Source organism: Schistocerca piceifrons, chromosome 5 (assembly GCF_021461385.2).
Source record: "Schistocerca piceifrons isolate TAMUIC-IGC-003096 chromosome 5, iqSchPice1.1, whole genome shotgun sequence".
Classification (NCBI taxonomy): Eukaryota; Metazoa; Arthropoda; class Insecta; order Orthoptera; family Acrididae; genus Schistocerca; species Schistocerca piceifrons.
The window spans coordinates 670,116,353-670,140,201 of NC_060142.1; the positions used below are offsets into that span (position 1 = coordinate 670,116,353).

At 42.4% G+C, this 23,849-nt stretch overlaps 1 protein-coding gene across 1 annotated transcript in view; it reads right to left on the reverse strand.

Moving 5' to 3' along the window:
* The window catches only part of LOC124798280 (ribitol 5-phosphate transferase FKRP), a 44,045-nt gene extending 24,954 nt beyond the window's left edge, over nucleotides 1-19,091 (reverse strand). The window contains exon 1 of the mRNA XM_047261603.1: nucleotides 18,332-19,091. Within this exon, the coding sequence (XP_047117559.1) occupies nucleotides 18,332-19,060 (729 nt within the window). The 5' untranslated portion in view covers nucleotides 19,061-19,091. The remainder of the gene's footprint in view (nucleotides 1-18,331) is intronic.
* Between the last annotated feature and the right edge of the window lie 4,758 nt (nucleotides 19,092-23,849).

The window sequence follows — 23,849 nt, forward strand, 5'->3', positions numbered from 1 at the left end:
AGAAGTTGTCGGAGCTCAGCAAGATGGTCGTCCCCGACAAACCCCCATCCAGACCCCCACAGTGATGCCCATTGGCAACAGCCTCAAGCTGTGTAACCGAAGCCAACACTGCCTGAAGCTGGGAGCGAAGGGATGCCAACTCAGCCTGCATCCGAACACAGCAGTCACAGTCCCTATCCATGCTAAAAACTGTTGTGCAAAGAACATCTGAACTAATCTACAGAGCACAAACAATTCGACACAAAATTTAAACAGTTATTAAAATACAAGGTTGCCTAGTAAATGCAGTAATGCTGCTACTTGCGCACTGCTGACACACTGCTTGGCAGCAGAAGGAGACTACGCGATTTTACACTATTCAGGTACTAAAGTGCGATGCTACAACTCTCAAATACTATAATACGCCCGAATTAATGCATTTCAAAGCATAAGCTATAGTGATTAAAGGGCACAGAAATTCAATGAGTGAGGGACAACCAGAGCAACAATTGAGTCAGGATTTTGCTACACACGGATTTACTTTCGAACAGCCACATGTGTAGCTGTGGCAACAGAAACCTCAGTACCACATGGACCCAGCATCAGAAGCAGAAGCTCATCATCCATCATGGAGGTGGCCACACAACACGTCTCCCCTCTAACACTGCCTACGTAAGTGTGATCTCTTGTTCCATTTTAGGAACCATGGGCCTTTTTTCAGTGGCTAGTTTTAAAAACTTACTGCTCTGACTCCTCCAAAGATGCCAACCCAATTGGTGTAATAGGCACACTCCTCCCGCATGAGCAACAAAAGGATTTGTTTTTGTTATAGTTCCCAGTTACGTTGATTTTGCTCAAGTTCTGAGACTGACAAATATCCATTTCTTCATCAAGTTTGAACTTAATAGTCGCACTCTGACTTTCTATTCTAAGAAGCAGTCACTGTAGAAAATACTGAAATGGTCAATACCAGCTGTTAGCTTTAACCACATCATCAAGAAGGTGAACAGTCACTTTGTCCTTTTGCAACACTGTAAAATCTCAATTAACCTTCACTTTTGGGACCACGCATTAGTGAAATGCTGAAAAGGGTGGAACAAAGAATAAAAAGATTGAAACAAGTCATTTAGAGGGCTCAAAGTGGTGTAATTTGTTTGTTTGTTGATGCTTCAGGGCACAAAACAGCTGAGATCATAACGGCCCATGACATAACTTAAAATGGTCAATTACTGCATGAATCTGAAGTCAACAATACTCAGAGCCTAATCGACTGGAGCATGGAGATAGTTAAAAACAATCACTTCCCCTTTGAGGAAGATGCTCAAACAGTTGAAAATTAAATTCCCTTCACCATATTACTACGACAAATAGAAAGTAAAATGCGAGCTATAGCTCATGCTGTATCTGCTAAAAGATCTAATAATTCAGGTGGCAAACATACATTAAAACAAAAGATAAATCGGCATATGGTCAGAAAAAAGCGCACCAACAATGGTTTGTTGCAGAGTGGTGTAGGGTTTTCACTTAAAATGATAGTGACTGAAATGACAGTGCCTAATATGCAGCCTAGCTAAAAGAATCTCCTCGCACCAAGAGGGGCAAGAGGAAGTCATCCAAGCCACTGAGGGGTTTTTAATTTCCCAGAATTTGTTCCCATATAGAAAAGACAACTGTTCATGCCAGAGTGACACAATGTTCCTATGTGAGGCAACACAGAGATCATTTGGAGGCACATAATAGCTAAAAGGCCAATGTAGTCTGACTGCAGCTTGGCAGCAGCATTGGCAGCTTCATTCAATGACACTCTGACAGGACCAGGGACCAATGTGAGCACAACACTTGCTCCATCATCATATATTGGCTTTGCTGTACTACAGGGTGGTATGTGTATAGCACACAGAGGTTCTGGAGTGTATTAGGTGACTCTAAACATAATACACAACTGAGGAGCCTGTGTCATCAGATGTACAGGGTGGCCTGATAGAGGACAGAAAGCCAATGACAAAGGAGCATCCGACATCAAGACCAGTCTTAGACTCTGTTATGTTTTATGGCACAAAAGCAACTAGGGTCATATGTACCCAGGTCAGAACTGTAGAACACGAAGAAAAAGAGAGGAGTTGAAAATAACTACACATTAATCCCAATTGACAGAAGAGAATACAGCTAAAAACAGGGACGTGGAGAAAGGTCTATGAAATACGCCATGTAGAAATGGAGGTCCTGAACTAAAGATTAAATGTTCTTCGCCATATTGCTACGATGGATAAAAAGTAAAATGCAGTTGACAGCCGCGTGTCGTTTGCTAAAACAGCCAATAACTCAGACGGCAAGAACAAATGTAAACCTAATTGGTCATAAAAAGGGGCGTTCAGTCAGGAAATGGCAAACCATCAAAAGTTGAGGGCAATGAGTACAAAATGGTGCGGGAGCACCACTTAACGGCGATGGCTAAAAAGACAGTTCCAGAAATGCTACCTAGCTAAAATGATCTACTCCTGGCGAAGGGGCTGAGAGGAGCTGCTGGGAGAGGCTTAATAACATGGGTCTTGTTCCCATGAAGGGAAGGCCAGTGGGGATGCCAAAGTGACACCACCTGCTGACAGCCAGTAACACAGAGATCACTGGAGGGTATGTAAGAACTAGTGGGCAGAGGTATGGGGACTGCAGTCTTGGCAGCAGCATCAGCAGCCTCGCTTCCTGTCAGATCGACATGTCCAGGAACTCGCATAAACATCACAGTGGGCCCATCAGGAGTGAGCAAGTGACAGCTTTCCTGGATCCATTGCACTAAGGGATGGACAGTGTACAGCAAATACAGGCTTTGAAGGGCACTGAGAGAGTCAGAGTAGATGATGCAATTGAAAAGCCTGTGTCACCGGATGTACTGTGTAGCCTGATACAGGGTGAAGAGCTCTACTGTGAATACTGAGCAGTGTTCCGGAAGCCGACACTGAAAAACTTTGGTGCCAATGACAAACGCACACCCAACACAACGGTCAGTCCACGAACCATCAGTGTACACAAAGGTACTGTTGCGAAGTTCTAGACAAAGGTCATGAAACTGAAGGCAATAGGGTAAGGATGAAGTAGTGCCCTTAGGAAATGAATGAAGGCCAAGGTGAACACCAGCCGCCACAGGAAGTCAACCAAGATGATGAACGGTTCACATCCATCGCGAAAGTGGCAGGTAGTGTGAAGTTAAGCTGCTGGTGTGAGAGCCGAAAACGAATTCCGGGAGGTAACAGAACACAGGGACATGCCCCATACTGATGATCACAGGAGTCATTGAAGGATGTGGCACAGGATGGGTGGCCACGCATGGTAGACAAACGACGGCATGCATATCTACTGAGGACAAAGTCACGGCGGTAAGACAGTGGTAGTTCGCCAGCTTCATACAGACTCTCAACTGGACTAGTGTAAAAGATGCCAGTGGCCAAAGGGTTGCCACGATGGTGGATAGTATTGAGATGGCTTAAGAGGGATGGACGTGCAGATGCACAAATGAAACACCCATATTTGAGATTCGATTGTACACAGGACCGGTACAAACAGAGGAGCATGGTTCAAATTGCTCCCCAGGAAGTATTACTGAGGGCACGCAGGACAATGAGGGACTGCATACAGCATACTGCCACGCATGTCAGAATCAGTAAAGATAATCGAGACATCGCTGAAGACACCACTCAGAGAGAAAGGTCTACGAAGCACTGCAATAGATGGCAAAATTGTCAGTGAAAAGGGAGCCGAAGATGCCCAGTGGGAGACAGGCCATTAAAGGGTTAATGGCGATAGCAACGATGACGACACTCAGGATGGAACCCTGAGGCACACTGTTTTCCTGGATAAAGGAGTCCAACCAGACAGAATCCACACATACCATGAAAACTCGATCTTTTAAAAATTTCTAAAGGAAACAGAGCATGCAGCCACAGAAGCCCATGTGTAGAGAGTACAGAGGATACCAGTCCTCCAGCAGGTGTCGTAGGATTTCTCCGAATCAAAAACTCAGCCACAGTCTGGGATTTCTGCAGAAAACCATGCAGCGGTTAGTGAATTGCGAGACTCAAGCCACCATACCAGCTGGACATGAATAATGTGTTCTATCACCTTGCAAACACACCTGGTGAGAGAAATGAGGTGGTAGCTAGAAGGAAGGTGTTTGTCCTTACTGGGTTTAGGTATAGGTATGACAGTGGCTTCACGCCAGCATCTGGGTAATGTGCCCCTTGCCAAGACGCAGTTGTACGTGTGAAGCAGGAAGTGCTTGCCCGCAAGAGAAAGGTGCAGCAACTTCTGAATGTTAACACTGTCTGGCAATGAGGCAGAGGATTGGGATGAAGCGAGAGCATGATCTAGTTCCCTCATAATAATGGCTGCATTGTAGCACTGACTATTCTGGGAAGAGAAGGGATCGCTCGAGCCACCTCCACTTGTTTCTGATGGAGAAAGGAAGGGTGATATTGGGAGGAGCTCACACTCTCCACAAACTGGCAGCCTAAAGTGTTGGAAGTAGCAATAGGGTCCATGATGACATCACCTGCTACTGTCAGACCAGAAATTGGGGAATGGACCTTGGTCCCAGAGAGCCGTCGGAAGTTGGCCCACATGACGGAAGAGGGAGTAGAATTGTTAAAACAACTAGTAAATGAAATCCAGCTAGCTTTTTTTTAAATCCCGAAGAACGCAATGATACTGTCCACGCAACCGTTCATAATGAATGCAGTCTGCCATTGTAGGATGATGATTAAAATTGTGGAGAGCATGTCTCCGCATGTGGATGGTGTCGCAGCATGCCTCAGTCCACCAAAGGACTGGGTCACAGCACGGTACAGAGGAAGTGTGAAGAATGGAACATTCTGTGGCAGTAACGATAACATTGTTAAGATATTCTAACTGGTCATTGCAACTGGGAGAATGCTGTTCATCGAAGGTCGCCAGGGAATAGTAAAGCCTCCAGTTGACATTATAAAGCTGCCATTTGGGTGTGCACATAGGTGGGGGACAAGTCAGCAATTGGATGGCACATAGGAAATGGTCACCTGAATACATGTCAGAGAGAATGGACCACTTGTGATGATGGGCAAGCTGGGCAGTGCACACGGAGAGGTCCATATGGGAACAGGTGTGTGTGGAGTCTGAAAGGAACGTGGGTGCTCCCATGTTAAGGAAGATGAGGTTAAGGTGACTGAGAAGGTCATCCAAGAGGGCACCTCTCTGACAGGTTCTGGGTGAGCCCCAAAGGGGATGGAACACATTAAAGTCACCAAGCAGCAGAAATGTGTGTGGGAATTGCCCAAAAGCTGGAGGAAGTCTGTCCTGGTGACACCGAACGACAGAGGGATGTAAATGGTACAAAGGGAAAAGGTCAAGTGAGGAAGAAAAATGTGGACTGCAGCAGATTGGAGCCGGGACGTAGGGGAGATGGGTTGACTATCAGCATCATCCCAGATGAGCAGCACAACTCCCCCATAAGATGGAATGCCGTCCTGGGAGGGGGGCAGGTCAAAGTAGACCAGGAAGAAATGCAAGAGCTAAGAGTGGTCTAGAGGTTGCAGTTTCATTTCCTGGAGGCAGAGTACAAGTGGACGCTGCTATTCTAAGAGAAGCCACAAGTCCTCTTTATCGGATTGAAGGCTGCGAACATTCTACTGGAGGAGAGTCACTTGACCCATATAGGGAAACTTTTTGCACCCTGTTCTGTAGGTATGACTTAAACCACTCATATGCTATTCCATTTATACCATAGAACTGTAACTTCTGCAACATAAGGTCATGATTCACACAATCAAATACTTTGGACAAGTCACAGAAAATTCAGAAATACGGAAGCATCCGATCCCGCCTGTCTGCTTTGACCCATGACATCACAAATATGGCAGAAACAACCATAAACCACGATTCCAATATGGCACATATAAAGTCGTTACATACACATAAGAGGATGAAAATACATCGAAAAACAAATACACACACTTTCCAAAAAAGCCTAATGACACTAACGGGACAAGTGCAGGAAATGGGGTGTTTTTGCGTGGGGGGAAACTAAATATAAACAAAAAACAAAGATGATGTGACTTACCAAACGAAAGTGCTGGCAGGTCGATAGACACACAAACAAACACACAAAATTCAAGCTTTCGCAACCAATGGTTGCTTCATCAGGAAAGAGGGAAGGAGAGGGAAAGACAAAAGGATGTGGGTTTTAAGGGAGAGGGTAAGGAGTCATTCCAATCCCGGGAGCGGAAAGACTTACCTTAGCGGGAAAAAAAGGATAGGTATACACTCGCACACACACACATATCCATCAGACTGCTGTGTCTGTCTGTGTCTGCTTGTGTGTGTGTATGTGCGGATGGATGTGTGTGTGTGTGTGGGGGGGGGGGGGGGGGCGCACGCGAGTGTGTGTGTGTGTGTGTGTGTGTGGGCGCGCGCGAGTGTGTGTGTGTGTGTGTGTGTGTGTGTGTGTGTGTGTGTGTGTGTGTGTGTGTGTGTGGCGCGCGCGAGTGTATACCTGTCCTTTTTTCACCCTAAGGTAAGTCTTTCCGCTCCCGGGATTGGAATGACTCCTTACCCTCTCCCTTAAAACCCACATCCTTTCGTCTTTCCCTCTCCTTCCCTCTTTCCTGATGAAGCAACCGTTGGTTGCGAAAGCTTGAATTTTGTGCGTATGTTTGTGTGTCTATCGACTTGCCAGCACTTTCGTTTGGTAAGTCACATCATCTTTGTTTTTAGATATATTTTTCCCACGTGAAATGTTTCTCTCTATTATATTTAAATATAAACAAATTTAGACACCCTCCCCCATACAAAACCACACAAAACGACGAAAAAAACCGACATCACAAAACTCCCCAAATACCACTAAACACATCATCTGGAATCGGACACTTCCCTTGACCTATATAGCTCAACAGCAGCTTCCGATCCCATAAATTAGGATCAAACACTTGCCTTGGCCTATATAGCTCAAAAACATCTCCCGATACCTATACCAACACACACAGCCACACATTGGGATCGAACACTTCCCTTGACCTGTGCAGTGTTAATTTTATCTGTCATATCCATTCCTGAACAAAAACAACAACCGATTAATTTTACTAAAATTACCACACGACGCACAGCGAACAACACTAAATTAACCTTCACACAAAATTGTTAACTCACTGAAACAAATTCCACTACAAACACAGCCAACACACTAACAATTCTTGATAATGAGCAAATGCTAACTGAGCCCATTACACCACACAAACGAAAACCCTGAACATACCACCAGAGAGCACAACAAACCACAACACGACGACATCTACAAACACGCCACTCACAAACCAAACTCCGCGCCGTCATGACATCACACACGACAACACCCTTACGTCACGGGCCAAAGCCGACGCAGGGGATCGGACGCTTCTATTGACCCGAAAATTCCTATTGGCGACATTTTACTATTTAAAGACTATTACACGGACAGTGAAATTGTATATTGCTGTCTCAGTGGAACAACATTTTTGAAATCCGAACTGTGATTTACTAAGTATCCCATTAATGTTGAGATGGCTAACCATTCTTGAGTATATTACTTTCTCGAAGGTCTTTGAAAATGCTGTAAGCCAGGATACTGGCCGATAATTATTAACATCTGTGGTGTCCCCCTTTTTGAGTGGCCTGACAAACTATGGGAGGTGGGAAGTTTCCTTGCAATACATCCTACATTCCCGTATCCCTCCTGGCCTCAACTTTCATTAGTCAATGTCATCATCCATACAGCCCCCTCCCTGTACCAATTCCAGTACTACACAACCGTCATGTCTTTTAATTTCTTTTTATTTATCTCCTTTCCACTACTAACCCCCACACCCATCCCCACCTTCTCTCCTGCCCTCCATCTAAACTGCAGTACTTCACTGTCCGCCACCCCCACCATACTATCCCTCCCCCTCCCTGACCCAGCCTCTTTCTTACCCCCATCCAATCGTCACTCCCATCATGCACTGGTGCTGTTGATCACATCGTGGTTTCAGTTATCTGAGACTGCAGACGTGTGTGCAAGTTGTGTGTGTGTGTGTGTGTGTGTGTGTGTGTGTGTGTGTGTGTGTGTGTGTGTGTGTGCGCGCGCGCGTGTGTGTCTGTGTGTCTCCGCGCGCGTGCCCGCGCCCGCAAGTGTGTCTATTGCTGACAAAGGCCTTAATGGCCGTAAGCTATAATTTTGTGAATATTTTTGTTGTGCCTATCGCGACTCAGCATCTCCGCTGTACGGTGAGTGGTAACTTTCCTTCTCTAATATTGTTACATTCATCAAAATCCGGTGTATGTTAAATAAGGAGTGTAACAAGACTTATTGGCTCAGTTGAACCTGTTTATGCTAGACATTGACTTATGATGTAGTTTGGCATCTGACGTAACATGTCCTCAGATTGTCTACTGGAACAAATACACCACCTCCATTTCCCATTTGCCTATCCTTTCAATACATACTTAAATCTTCCCCAAAAATCTCACTGCTATTAATTTCAGGCTTCAATCAGCTTTCTGTACTTAATATTATGGGAGCTTCACTGCTTTTCATGAGCACTTCAAACTAACACTTTGTTGAAAATGCTTCAGCAGTTTTGCATTAGGATTTTAATACTCTCGCCTGTGTGTTTCGACTGACCTGAATTGTCCTCACAGCAATTAATATTTCATACTCATTGGCTTTTCCATCTCACAACCAAACTATTGTAATGATCAGTCTGTCATCACAATCTACAGTCCAAAAAATAATATAATCGAAATAAATAATGTCATGGTTTTGTTCTAGATCTGACATGTTACGTCAGATGCCAAACTACATCATAAGTCAATGTCTGGCATAAACAGGTTCAACTGAGCCAATAAGTCTTGTTACGCTCCTTATTTAACATACACCGGATTTTGATGAATGTAACAATATTAGAGAAGGAAAGTTACTACTCACCATACAGCGGAGATGCTGAGTCGCGTTAGGCACAACAAAAATATTCACAGAATTATAGCTTACGGGCATTAAGGCCTTTGTCAGCAATAGACACACATGCAGACACATGCGGGCGCGGGCACGCGCGCGCAGACGCGCAGAGACACAGAGACAAACACACACACAAACGCAACTTGCACACATGTCTGCAGTCTCAGATAACTGAAACCACGATGTGATCAGCAGCACCAGTGCATGATGGGAGTGGCGACTGGATGGGGGTAAGAGGGAGGGGGAGGGATAGTATGGTGGGGGTGGCGGATAGTGAAGTACTGCAGTTTAGATGGAGGGCAGGAGAGAAGGTGGGGATGGGTGTGGGGGTTAGTAGTGGAAAGGAGATAAATAAAAAGAAATTTAAAGACATGACGGTTGTGTAGTACTGGAATTGGTACAGGGAGGGGGCTGTATGGATGACGACATTGAATAATGAAAGTTGAGGCCAGGAGGGATACGGGAATGTAGGATGTATTGCAAGGAAACTTCCCACCTCCCATAGTTTGTCGGTGGCCATGCATGCAGACAGGCAGCTTGTTGGTTGTAATGTAATTACATTCTCTGCCAGGGCTTCGATTACCTCTCATCATATCCTGAAATGAGAAATGTCCTGCCCACTATCCTTCCCACCCCTCCTACTGTGGTATTCTGCCATCGAGCAAATCTTCACAATATACTCGTCCATCCTTACACAACCCCTACTCCCAATCCCTTACCTCATGGATCATACCCTTGTAATAGACCTAGATGCAGGACCTGCCCTATACATCCTCCTACCACCACCTACTCCAGTCTGGTCACTGACATCACCTATCCCACCAACGCCAGGGCTACCTGTAAAACCTGTCATGTTTAGATTAGATTAGATTTACTTTCATTCCAATTGATCCGTAGTGAGGAGGTCCTCCAGGATGTGGAACATGTCAGAAAAACAACAATACATGACAAATATTTAAACTAAAACAAATAAGCTAATGTACAATTCCACAGGTCCCAAGTGGAATGATCGTCATTTTTTAATGAACACTAAGAGTCATTTTACAAATACTATTGCACTGAATTTAAAATAAAAAAGTTTTATATTTATTTATAAGGTAAGAAACATGTAATACAACTACTGTAATACTTATTTACAATGAACACATTACTGCACTGAAATGGTGCAGAAGTTAGATTATACTTACACACACACACACACACACAAATTTTCAGTGAACACATTACTGCACTGAAATTGTGCAGAAGTTATGTTGTACTTATATACAAATCAGTTGGTTTTACTCAGAAATTCATCAATGGAGTAGAAGGAGTTGGCCACCAATAAATCCTTTAGGCTTCTCTTAAACTGAATTTCATTGGTTGTTAAGCTTTTTATGGCTGCTGGCAAGTTATTGAAAATGTGTGTTCCTGAATAATGCACACCTTTTTGTACAAGACTAAGTGACTTTAAGTCCTTGTGAAGATTATTCTTATTTCTAGTATTGATTCCATGAATTGAGCTGTTGGTTTGAAAAAGTGATATATTTTTAATGACAAATTTCATTAAGGAATAAATATATTGGGAAGCTGTAGTTAGTATCCCTAGTTCCCTAAACAGGCTTCTGCAGGATGTTCTTGAGTTCACACCACATATAATTCTTACTGCACGTTTTTGTGCCCGGAAAACTTTAGCTTGGCTTGATGAATTACCCCAGAAAATAATCCCATATGACATTATGGAATGAAAGTAAGCATAGTATGCCAGCTTTTTCATTTTTATATCCCCTATGTCTGACAAAATTCGCATTGCAAACAGAGATTTGTTAAGACGCTTCAGCAGTTCTGTGGTGTGCTCCTCCCAGTTGAATTTATTATCAAGCTGTAATCCCAAGAATTTAACACCGTCCACTTCTTCTATCTTCTTGTCATCATATGTTAGACATATACTCTTGGGACACCCCTTACAAGTTCTGAACTGCATGTAGTGTGTTTTTTCAAAGTTTAGTGACAAAGAATTGGCTAGGAACCAGTGATTAATGTCTACAAATATTTTATTGGCTGATCTTTCTAAGACTACACTTGATTTGCTATTTATTGCAATGTTTGTATCATCAGCAAACAAAACAAACTTGGCATCTGGTAATGTTACTGATGAAAGGTCATTGATATACACAAGAAAAAGTAAGGGCCCCAAAATGGAACCTTGTGGGACCCCACATGTAATTAGTTCCCAGTTGGATGATGCCTGATAGCTTGATACATGTCTCTTTCCTAATAACACCCTTTGTTTCCTGCCAGAGATATAAGATTTGAACCATTTTGCAGCATTTCCTGTTACACTATAATATTCTAGTTTACTTAAAAGGATATTGTGATTTACACAGTCAAATGCCTTTGACAGATCACAAAATATACCAGTTGCCTGCAATTTTTTGTCTAATGAATTAAGTACATTTTCACTGTAAGTGTAGATAGCCTTCTCAATATCAGAACCTTTTAGAAATCCAAACTGTGACTTTGACAGTATGTTATTTGAGATAAGATGGTTATAAAGACGACTGTACATTACTTTTTCGAAAATTTTTGAGAATGCTGGCAACAGTGAAATTGGACGGAAATTTGATGCTATTTCTTTATCTCCCTTCTTAAACAGTGGCTTAACTTCAGCATATTTCAGCCATTCGGGAAATATTCCACTGATAAACGACTGGTTACACAGATAGCTTAATATGTTACTTAGCTCAGAATCACATTCTTTAATTAACTTTGTTGATATTTCATCATACCCACTAGATGTTTTTGATTTTAAAGATTTTATGATGGACATTATTTCTGTTGGGGTAGTGAGGGTCAAATTCATATTATGGAAGTTACTTGAAATGTCTGGTCTAAGGTAATCCATAGCAGCATCTACCGAACCTGACAACCCCATCTTTTCAGTAACAGTTATAAAATGTTTGTTAAAAAGTTCTGCAACACTATACACATCTGTCACCAATGCATCATTTACTCTTAATGCTATTTGTTCCTCTTCATGTCTGGTTCTACCGGTCTCCTCCTTCACTATATCCCATATTGTCTTTATTTTGTTATCTGATATGACTGTCTTTTCCTTGTAATATATTTGCTTTGACACCCGTATTACAGTCTTTAATATTTTGCAGTATTTCTTATAATGTGCTATAGCATCAACATTGGAAATGTTTCGGATTGACAGATACAGTTTTCTTTTTGTTTTACAAGATACCCCTATTCCTCGAGTAATCCATGGCTTCTTTGTAGACTTTGCTCTAACCTTGGTAAGTTTTGGGGGAAAGCAGTGTTCAAATAAGGTAAGCACTTTATTAGCAAAAATGTTATATTTTTCATTCATGCCATGAGCACTGTAAACATCAGTCCAGTGAATGTCTCTGAGGAGTGTCCTAAAATAATCAATTTTTGGCTTACTGATTACCCTCTTGAGCTCAGATTTAACAGATTTTATATCCTGTTCAGTATTAACATTTAACAGAAGGAACTGCATGTCATGGTCTGAGAGGCCATTGACTATTGGTTTTGTAATATAATTTTGTTCATTTGACTTTTCTATAAAGATATTATCAATGGCTGTTTGTGAGCAAGTGGTTATCCTAGTGGGGAACTTTACTGTGGGAATTAAGTTGAATGATAGTGTTACTAACTCAAATAGGTTCTTATTGGGAGAGTCTTTAAGGAAATCTACATTGAAATCACCAGCAACCACTATTTCTTTGTTTTTGGTTGTTAAATGGGCCAGTACAGCTTCAAGGTGGTTTACAAACAGATTAAAGTTACCTGCAGGTGCTCGATATACACTTAATATTATGAAAGATTTTTTGTGAAAATCTAATTCTGTTGCACATGCTTCCATATGCTGTTCTAGGCAAAATTTATGAATGTCTATGTTCTTAAATTTATGACAGTTCCTGATGAATGTGGCAACTCCTCCTTTCTCCATTTCTGATCTACAATAGTGAGATGCTAACCTAAACCCTGTAACACTTAAAAGTTCTATACCAGTGGTCACATGATGTTCAGAGAGGCAGATTATGTCAGCTGGGTTTGAAGACTCTAATTCATCTATGCAGATAGTTAATTCATTAATTTTATTTCTCAGTCCTCGAATATTTTGATGCAATAAAGATAGCTGACATTTCACATTGACTGACTTAAAATTGGATGGAGTTAAAATATCTGCTGACAGTTGAAAATTCTTAACCAATGGCTGTTTATGTTGATGTAATAAGCTGGAATTATGTTTTTTGATTTCTTTCTCAAACTGAAGGTTTGTCTCAGTTCTAACCTCTCTTAAAATTTGTTTTCTTTCTGTCCTCCCTACCATAAAAAAGGGTCTTTTCTGAATCCTATAACCACTGGTATTTTACCACTCATGACAGTGCCTCCCCCCTTTAACTTTCCTGCTATTTCCCCAGCCAATTTACCCTTCCCCTTCCTGTTGAGGTGAAGGCCATGCCTAGTATAATCCCATCTACTGACAGAATCAACATGAACCACACCAATGTGTGACGCCGCACCCGACATGAGCAGCCGTTCCAGCTCCAAATTAACTCTCTTGACAGAAGAGTTCAAATGAGGTCGGTCATGGCGCCCAAGAACAGATACAAACTCAACACTGGTATGCCTCGATGCTGATGCAATCTTCGCCAGGTCACACTCTATGCTGTACCCAGGATCTCTGTCAATACTGTTACCTGCCTCACCCACTATAACCACGGTGTCTTCCTTAGTGAAATCTTTGCAAAGTGATCCTAAATCCTCTGTCACCTGCTCCAGACCAGCACTAGGTTTAAAAAAATTGGTGACCTGGTATTCTGATCCTAGTTCATCCTGCAAGAGTTGGCCAACACCTCTTCCATGGGAACTACCTAACAACAACACTTTCTTTCTCTTTACTGATTTCCCTACATTCTTACTTTTCAATTTGCTGCTGAAAGTTTGTTGTGCCCTGTCTACACCTGTAACTGCTTGAGGCTCACCAGCTTCTAACTGAAGCAACAGGTCAAATCTATTTTCCACATTCACCATAAAGCTGTCAGACAAAGTTCTAGGCCTGTTCCTCCTGTTGCCTGTTGCCACTTCCCACCTCTCTTTACCCTTCTCCCTCCTTAACCTGTCAAGATCTCCCCTGGCCTTGTCTAACTCAGCCTGAAGGGCAGCAATTTTCCCCTCCTGTTCCAGTATCTTCCTATCTCTACTACAAATCCTACAAAACCACTGATGAGTCTCATTTACTTCCCCTATTCCCACGCCACTACAGTCACCCACATGGAAAAAACTACAGCACCCATCACACCAAAGCCCCGACCTAACAATTCTACGGCAAGTCAAGCACTTTTCACTCATGATAAACGTAATAATTTATTAAGAATAAGTCAGTTAAATTACAGATAAACACGAAAATATGCTTCAGCAGTTTTGCATTAGGATTTTAATACTCTCGCCTGAAAATGCTTCAGCAGTTTTGCATTAGGATTTTAATACTCTCGCCTGTGTGTTTCGACTGACCTGAATTGTCCTCACAGCAATTAATATTTCATACTCATTGGCTTTTCCATCTCACAATCAAACTATTGTAATGATCAGTCTGTCATCACAATCTACAGTCCAAAAAATAATATAATCGAAATAAATAATGTCGTGGTTTTGTTCTAGATCTGAGGACATGTTACGTCAGATGCCAAACTACATCATAAGTCAATGTCTGGCATAAACAGGTTCAACTGAGCCAATAAGTCTTGTTACGCTCCTTATTTAACATACAACGGATTTTGATGAATGTAACAATATTAGAGAAGGAAAGTTACTACTCACCATACAGCGGAGATGCTGAGTCGCGATAGGCACAACAAAAATACTCACAGAATTATAGCTTACGGCCATTAAGGCCTTTGTCAGCAATAGACACACATGCAGACACATGCGGGCGCGGGCACGCGCGCGCAGACGCGCAGACACGCAGAGACACAGAGACACACACACAAACGCAACTTGCACACATGTCTGCAGTCTCAGATAACTGAAACCACGATGTGATCAGCAGCACCAGTGCATGATGGGAGTGGCAACTGGATAGGGGTAAGAGGGAGGGGGAAGGATAGTATGGAGGGGATGGCGGATAGTGAAGTACTGCAGTTTAGATGGAGGGCAGGAGAGAAGGTGGGGATGGGTGTGGGGGTTAGTAGTGAAAAGGAGATAAATAAAAAGAAATTAAAAGACATGACGGTTGTGTAGTACTGGAATTGGTACAGGGAGGGGGCTGTATGGATGACGACATTGACTAATGAAAGTTGAGGCCAGGAGGGATACGGGAATGTAGGATGTATTGCAAGGAAACTTCCCACCTCCCATAGTTTGTCGGTGGCCATGCATGCAGACAGGCAGCTTGTTGGTTGTAATGTAATTACATTCTCTGCCAGGGCTTCGATTACCTCTCATCATATCCTGAAATGAGAAATGTCCTGCCCACTATCCTTCCCACCCCTCCTACAGTGGTATTCTGCCATCGAGCAAATCTTCACAATATACTCGTCCATCCTTACACAACCCCTACTCCCAATCCCTTACCTCATGGATCATACCCTTGTAATAGACCTAGATGCAGGACCTGCCCTATACATCCTCCTACCACCACCTACTCCAGTCTGGTCACTGACATCACCTATCCCACCAACGGCAGGGCTACCTGTAAAACCTGTCATGCGATTTAAAAGCTAAGCTGTAACCACTGAGCTGCATTTTATGTAAGCATGACAACCAACAAGCTGTCTGTCCGCATGAATGTCCCCCGACAAACTGTGGCCAAGAAACAAGTGGACCACCCTGTTGCTGAATACACTGCCAAAAATGATATCCCTCATCTCAATGACTGCTTCACAGCCTGTGTCATATGGATCCTTCCCAACAACACCAGCTTTCCGGAATTGTGCAGATGGGAACTTTCCCTGCAATATATCCTACGTTCCCGTTACCCTCCTGGCCTCAACCTTTGTTAGTCACTGTCCTCACTCATCCAGCCCCCTCCCTGTACCCATTCCAGCACTACACAGCCAGAATTTCACTGCCACACCCAGTCTTTTAATTTATTTTTATTTCTCTCCTTTCCACTACTTATACTCCGCCCCCTCCCCACCCTCTCTCGTGCCCTTCATCTAAACTGCAGCACTTCATTGTCCATCACCCCCACCATACTATCCCTCCCCCTCCCTGCCCCAGCCTCCTCCTTACCCCCACCCAGCCATCACTCCCATGATGCACTAGTGCTGCTGCTCGCGGTGCGGTTTCAGTTACCTGAGACTGCAGACATGGGTGCAAGTCACGTGTGTGTGTGTGTGTGTGTGTGTGTGTGTGTGTGTGTGCGCGCGCTGCGCGCATGTGTGCGCGCGCGTGTGCGTGTGTACACGTTTGCCTATTGCTGACAAAGACCTTAATGGCCAAAAGCTGTAATTGTGTGAATCTTTGTTGTAACTATCGCGACTCAGCATCTCCGCTATATGGTGAGTAGCAACTTTCCTTCTCTAATATTGTTACATTTCATCCTGGATTTTCCATTGTTGGATTTTGATGAATGGTACACATCCGCCATTTAAATGCTGTCACGGGTCAAAGCAGGGGAGTGGTATTGACAGATTCAATATTTCTCACAAAATTAAGTGGGCCATTAGGATGGAGAAATTATTCCCTATAACAGGGTCCTGCAGTATTGCTAAAGACTGTGTTGTAAGAAGCTGCTTGTCACCACAGAACCTGAGCACAGGTACTTAGATGCTAATATAACGGAGGATTGAAAACGAGATGCATCACCTTACAGAATACCAAGTGGAGAGTAGCCCTGTGGAGACAGCAGGCTGCACCTTCCATATTCAGTGGATCCACAACACCTTTGGTTTGTTCTTCAAACTGAGGATCTACCCTTAATTTGGGGAGTGAACTATCTTTTCTGTGATGAAGTCACCTTCTGCCTACCATGGACTAGGAACTACAGCATACACTCTACAAAGTGGCTGAACAAAAGGTTTGTTTGACCTTTGCAGTTAGTAACAACTGACAAAATAACAGTCTCAAGTTCTCTCATTCTTGACAGTTCAGTAATAGGGAGCCAAAATCACATGAAATGATTTACAGGCTGTACGGGTAATCTACATCTACATATTTTGTTTACCAGTGTGAGGTATACGACTGAGGATAGTTGTCATTCTAATTGCATAAGGAATGTGATAAAATGACTGCCTGAATGCATTCTGCAGTTAGTCTCTCTCTTGAGGTCCCCATGACAAATGTGTGTATATTCTCCACTTAATACTGGCTCTTAAAACTCTGTATGTAGGCTTTCATAAAATAACTGGCATTTATCTTCGAGAGTATGCCAGTTCAGATTTTTCAGCATTTCTGCGATGCTCTCAAGAGCCAAACAAACCTGTTATCTCGCCCAACCCTTCTGTGTATATGATCAATACACCCTGTTGGTTCAGCTAATGTTATGTATTGGACACCCCCTGAAATCATGGTTGCTGTGACAAGCTAATTGGTAGCAAAGTCCAAAGTGTGTGTCAGATTGGAAGGTGACAATCAGGTTGAGTTGTAAAGCAAATGAATGATAAAGCAGAAAATCTGGTTGTGGTCACAAAATGACCAGTAGTAATGCACAAGCGATTTATAAGCAAGCTTCATTTTATAATGACTCCCTGTTCCCAGTATGTCACTAAATCCTGCCACCTGCTCGACCTTCGCTTGGTACTACGAAACCATTACATTTCGTACGCCTGCAAACTTACACTCAAATATCTGTACAAGTTAAATGATCCCAACTGCATCTCACTGTTTTAGTCATAGGATGCTACTTTTCACCATTCTCTGAAGGGGATATTTTACGTTTCTAAATATTTAAAGTAAGTTGCCAGTGTCTACACTACATTTAAATCTTGTCATGATCAGGCAGAGTATTTGTGCAGCTATTCCAGATAGTACTTCACTGCACATAACTGCATTATCTACAAAAGTGTGTGATAACTGCATTATCTACAAACCTGCGTTACTATTGGCAGGTGATTGTAAAGGCAGAGAGTAGGTAATTGGCCACTGAGATGGTAATTCCAAACTAAAATATAATAAATAATAACAAGAAAACTGCTATGGAAAAACATAACTAGCTCTATTTCTCACCACACTGCAAACGTCAACTCATTCGCTCATTTAATTACACATACAAAGCTCAAGTCTTGAGCTACTATGAAGCAAGTACAATAAATATTAAACTTTTTTCCAATTATGCTTGAGCATTTGTCACAATCTTTTGTTTAAAGACACATTTGCGGCTATTTGACAGCAGTAAGGACTTGCCTTTACGTTCCTGGCAGAAGACTGGATGTACAGCGCCTCGGGAAATGGAAGCAAGAACGGTGCTGGCAGATTTTCGAGCAACTGCCTGTCGATCAACAATACGTGCTTACCGGTAACTGCTTCACATACGTTGTCTGTTGACGGTGCATAGTGAATATACCACTGCCGCACATTTACTCTTACTTTCAAACATTCTGCGGGTTTCCTTGACGAGAATGACGCCGCAGATACTTTGTAGATACCACTTTTAAGTTCTTGAATAAGTCTGGACAATGTCCTCTTACTTTTGAAGCGCGTTGAATCCGGGGCGAAGAGCACATACTTTGTGTCAATTTGTAGCAAAGGGTTTCTTCCACCAAATTTGTCAGTTAATCTTAGTTCCAAATCCAGCAACTTTACTTTCGATGAGAGATTAAAGTGCCGGAAATCGAAGGGTGGATAAGGAAGAACGTCGCTAATGACAACCACCTTGAGATTTGGAAAAAGATGTAGAAACGATTCAACAGTTCCAACAATATCGTTGTCAAAATTTTCGAATCTTCGTATTACTAAAGTGACAATACTATCGTCTGAAAATATATTGGTAGACTTTGGAGGAAGATCAGTTTTTTGATTAAAATCATAAAGTCCTCTGTCAAGCGTCGATAATAATTTCCATATACAAAATAGCACTATTACGTTCAAGATCACTACAAAAAAAGTCACAATTCTAGCTAATTTCATTCGCATAATCCCGTCGCTTGAGGGGGCATATACAACTTTGTTGACTACATCTTACTTCAGCGCACTGTCATACCACCAAAGACTATCACATCCAATACCATTCTGGATAACAAATGACAAATGCAAATTACGAGGTACTTCATCCTTTTCGAGTAATGAATTCTGAAGAAAATTTAAATTTCTAAAGAACGAGGCGCATCTGTTACGTACACTTTGTAAGACAAAAGTAAGAAGAGAGAGTTTGCTTGTATCCATTATCACAGTTGACATGGGCACCAGAAAAACATGCAGAGGTTAGCCAAATTCTGCCAGGAGTTTCGTTTTAGAAAAATACTTTATAGAAAAATGAGGTGACAGAGCTGCTACTTGTCATTAAATTGCATACGAGATTGTAAGACATATTGTGTGTAGGGTTCAGTAAAAGCAAAATCATTTCATAGTTTGGTGTAACTGATGAGAAGTACAAGCAAACTTTGTGTATTAGAGTAACTTTTTGGTTTATTTTGCATCAGTAATAGAAGTTAGGTTCACGATGACATGTTAAAAAGTAAATGGCGTTAGTTTTCTAAGAATATTTAACGAGATCCATAAATGCCAAATCGTGAAATTGGACGTCTACTAGCGCCAATGGCGTCAAAGATAATTAACACCGAGAAATAAATACGCAAAAGATTTAAGTTTTAAACCAAGCTTCGCAGTAGATCTATAAATACGTCGAAAATTCCACACATTTTATTGTGGAAAGAACAATATGTGAATCCCTCAACAACAATTGTGGCAGAATCTTGTAGGAAGACCTTAGAAAACCCGAAGAAATTGTCTTATGGAAAGGCTGTAAGAGGCACGCAAGTCAAGCGTCTAGAATCTCATTTATAACGCAGAAACCAGGATTGAGGCTAGCAAAGTAAAATCAGAAATGCATTTCAGATGTTATCATTCAAAGTCCAGGACTGAGCCACATATTAATCGTCACACCTCTGCAAATGCGATTGGTATAAATGTTTGCCAGTGGTGTTTCGAAATAACTGAAATTGCTAAAATTGTGGGAAAAGGCTCAGAACTCAATGGAATCCCAATCAGATTCAGTAAAAAAATTTGGACCTGAGTTAGAACTTCTTTTAACTGTAATGTATCATAGATTTCTTGAACAAAAATGTGTGGCTAGTGGTTGGAAGAAGGCCAACGGCCTTGCCGCAGTGGTAACACCAGTTCCTGTCAGATCACTGAAGTTAAGTGCTGTCGGGCTGGGGCTAGCACTTGGATGGGTGACCATCCGGTCTGCCGAGCAGTGTTGGCAGGTGGGGTGCGCTCGGGCCTTGTGAGACAAATTGATGAGCTACTTGATTGAGAAGTAGTGGCTCCTGTCTCGGAAACTGAGATACGGCCATGAGAGCAGTGTGCTGACCACATGCTCCCCCGCCATATCTACATCCAGTGACGCCTGTGGGCTGAGGATGACACGGCAGCTGGTTGGTACCGTTGGGCATTCCAAAGCCTGTCCAGATGGAGTTTAGTTTAGTTTTAGTGGTTGGAAGAAAGCACAGGTCACACCCATCTACAGAAGAGTAGCTAAGTGATACAGAAAATTACACTCCAGTGTATTTGATGTTTATACCGCAAAATACTATAACATACTCTAAGTTCAAACATTATGAAGTACCTTGAACAGAAATACTTATGTAATATTCTGAAAACTTTGGTAATACAAAACTCAATGTTGCTTTACTCGGATGATATTCTGTAAGGCCATGGATCATGGCAGTCAAGTAGATACAGTTTTTCTTGACCTCTGAAAATAATGTGACTTGTTACCACACAAGTGCTTATTAAATGAAAGTAAAATCATAAGCAATATCAAATTAAATTTGATAGTCAATTTAGGATTTCTTGTTAGGGATGATGCAACATGTTATCTTGTGTCGAAGAGTAACTGGTATGCTGAGGCTCTTGCTGTACTTTTTTTCTCCACAAATGATCAGATATCTCCAATGAAGTACTACCTGAAACTGTCTGTACAACTTTCCATCCAGTGCTTGGTAAGACTTCAAAGGGGTACAGAGATTGGCATCTCACTTTAAATAGTTAGAAAGCTAAAATCGTGCACCATACATAATGCAAATATCAATACAGTACATATCAACTCATACAAGTACATGTGTGTTACTAGTTGTGGGGCTATGAAATGGAACAATTTCATTGTGTCAGTTGTAGGTAAGGTAAGTGGCAGACTTCAGTTCAATTGTAGGATACTGAAAAAATACAATCAGTCTATAAATAAGATGACTTACAAAACACTTGTGCACCACATACGGAGTTTTGCTCATGGGGGTGGGACTCCTGCAAAATAAGACAGAGAATATTAAACATAGTCATATAAAAATGGGTGTCATGAATACTCTACATCTACATCTACATTGATACTCCGCAAGCCACCCAACGGTGTGTGGCGGAGGGCACTTTACGTGCCACTGTGATTACCTCCCTTTCCTGTTCCAGTCGCGTATGGTTCGCGGGAAGAACGACTGTCTGAAAGCCTCCGTGCGCGCTCTAATCTCTCTAATTTTACATTCGTGATCTCCTCGGGAGGCATAAGTAGGGGGAAGCAATATATTCGATACCTCATCCAGAAATGCACCCTCTCGAAACCTGGACAGCAAGCTACACCGCGATGCAGAGCGCCTCTCTTGCAGAGTCTGCCACTTGAGTTTATTAAACATCTCCGTAACGCTATCACGGTTACCAAATAACCCGGTGACGAAACGCGTCGCTCTTCTTTGGATCTTTTCTATCTCCTCCGTCAACCCGACCTGGGTATGTTTGTCTCCCAGAAGAACATCATGGAAATGCTGAAAAACCTATACTGGCAGCCACTTAAAGATAAATGTCATGTATCCTGTGGCAGCTAACATATAATCTTTGAAGTTCCTTATTAGGTAGTGATTTTGAAATGCACTAAAGCCTTCTACACATTGCTGTCATAGGGACCACTAAAAAAAGATTAACTACATCATGCACAGAGACATTTAACCAGCCATTATTCTATACTTCATATGTGAAAGTGAGGAGAAAAAACCTTTATATGTGGTACTATGGGAAGTTCTATCATCTATGCATTTCACAGTGATCTGATGTGTATGGTTGTAGATGTAGAACTGGACGTCAGAGTGCTGTAGCATTTCCACACAAACACAAACATATCAGGAATCCTTTTATCGAGGTAAAGGAACTGATAAGAAAGTACCCATTTAGTATGTGGTTGAAGTTAATTTTACACATTAGTGGGTAAGTGGTTAAACCTTTTTATAACAGTATGCTGCACTACTTTCGGGGCTACATTAAAGCTAGGCAAAATATGGTGTATTTCATTCACAGCCTGCCTTTATATTTTCAAAGAAGTATTGACAGTGGACAGCAAATGTCATAAAGTAGTAAGTTTACTGTGAAAGTATCAGTCTGCTCTCAAAGGTTTCTAGAGTGAATACCACAAGTGATCTATACTAAACATGTCTGTGTGACAAATTCTGTCTTCCTAATTGAAGGACTGCCCCAGGTTACGTTACTACGAGTCATTATTGAGAGAAAATAGGAACTCCCTCCCTCCCTCCATCCCTCCCTCCCTCCATCCCTCCCTCTCTCCAGCTACATTTGCCAACTGAATACATTGTGCTGGGACTGCATTTCAACAGATGGACTGAAGTGAGAGGTTGTATTAGGTGGGATGGGTAGAGGGAGAAAGAGGCAGGAAGCGGGAGGAGGGGCATCTAGGGGCTTGGAAAGAGGCTGCAGGTGTGTGGGATAAGAATTTAGGAGGGAAGGGCAGCAGATGCATGTGCACAGGAACCTGCGAGTTCATGCGGCACACAATACTGATGACTTAGAGACATGTATTGTGAGGTAGTGACAGGGCTTGTAGCAACAGAACCTCCAGGCAAATTGAGAATACATCATGGTCTGCAACAGATGAACCTTTGCCACACAATGAGAGATGCAAACACAACATCCAAACAAAACTGCAAGTGTGACATCAGTAAACCCGAACCAAACACACACATCAAAAAAAGTTTTGCATCATCCTGGTCCCCAGAACTCCTGAAGATAGACATTGACTGTGGATATTGTATCAAGTCACAGGCCCTTTGACTGTTCGTAGTTGTCACTAAACCTGCCAAAAGATGTAAACAACCATGCACGAGCAGCACCTATTAGATGGAGGGGGTCCGACAGCCCATCAGTTCCAGTAATTCCACCAGAAAGGAGGTACACAGCTTGTGTTGTCTGTAGTTCAACCATGCCTAGATGGTCAATACCAAGGTTTGATCACATCCTCATTGTTACTTTGTGCCAGGAAGGGCTCTCAACAAGGGAAGTGTCCAGGGTTCTCAGAGTGAACCAAAGTGATGTTGTTCGGACATGGAGGAAATACAGAGATACAGGAACTGTCAATGACAAGCCTCACTCAGGCCGCCCAAGGACTACTACTGCAACGGATGACCGCTACCTATGGAATATGGTTCGGAGGAAGCCTGACAGGAACGCCATCATGTTGAATAATGCTTTTCATGCAGCCACAGGATGTCATGTTACGACTCAAACTGTGCGCAATAGGCTGCATGATGTGTAACTTCACTCCTAACATCCATGACAAGGTCCATCTTTGCAACCACGACACCATGCAGTGTGGTACAGATGGGCCCAACAACATGCCGAATGGCCCGCTCAGAAATGGCATCACGTTCTCTTCACGATGGCATATGGCTTCAACCAGACAATCATTGGAGACATGTTTGGAGGCAGC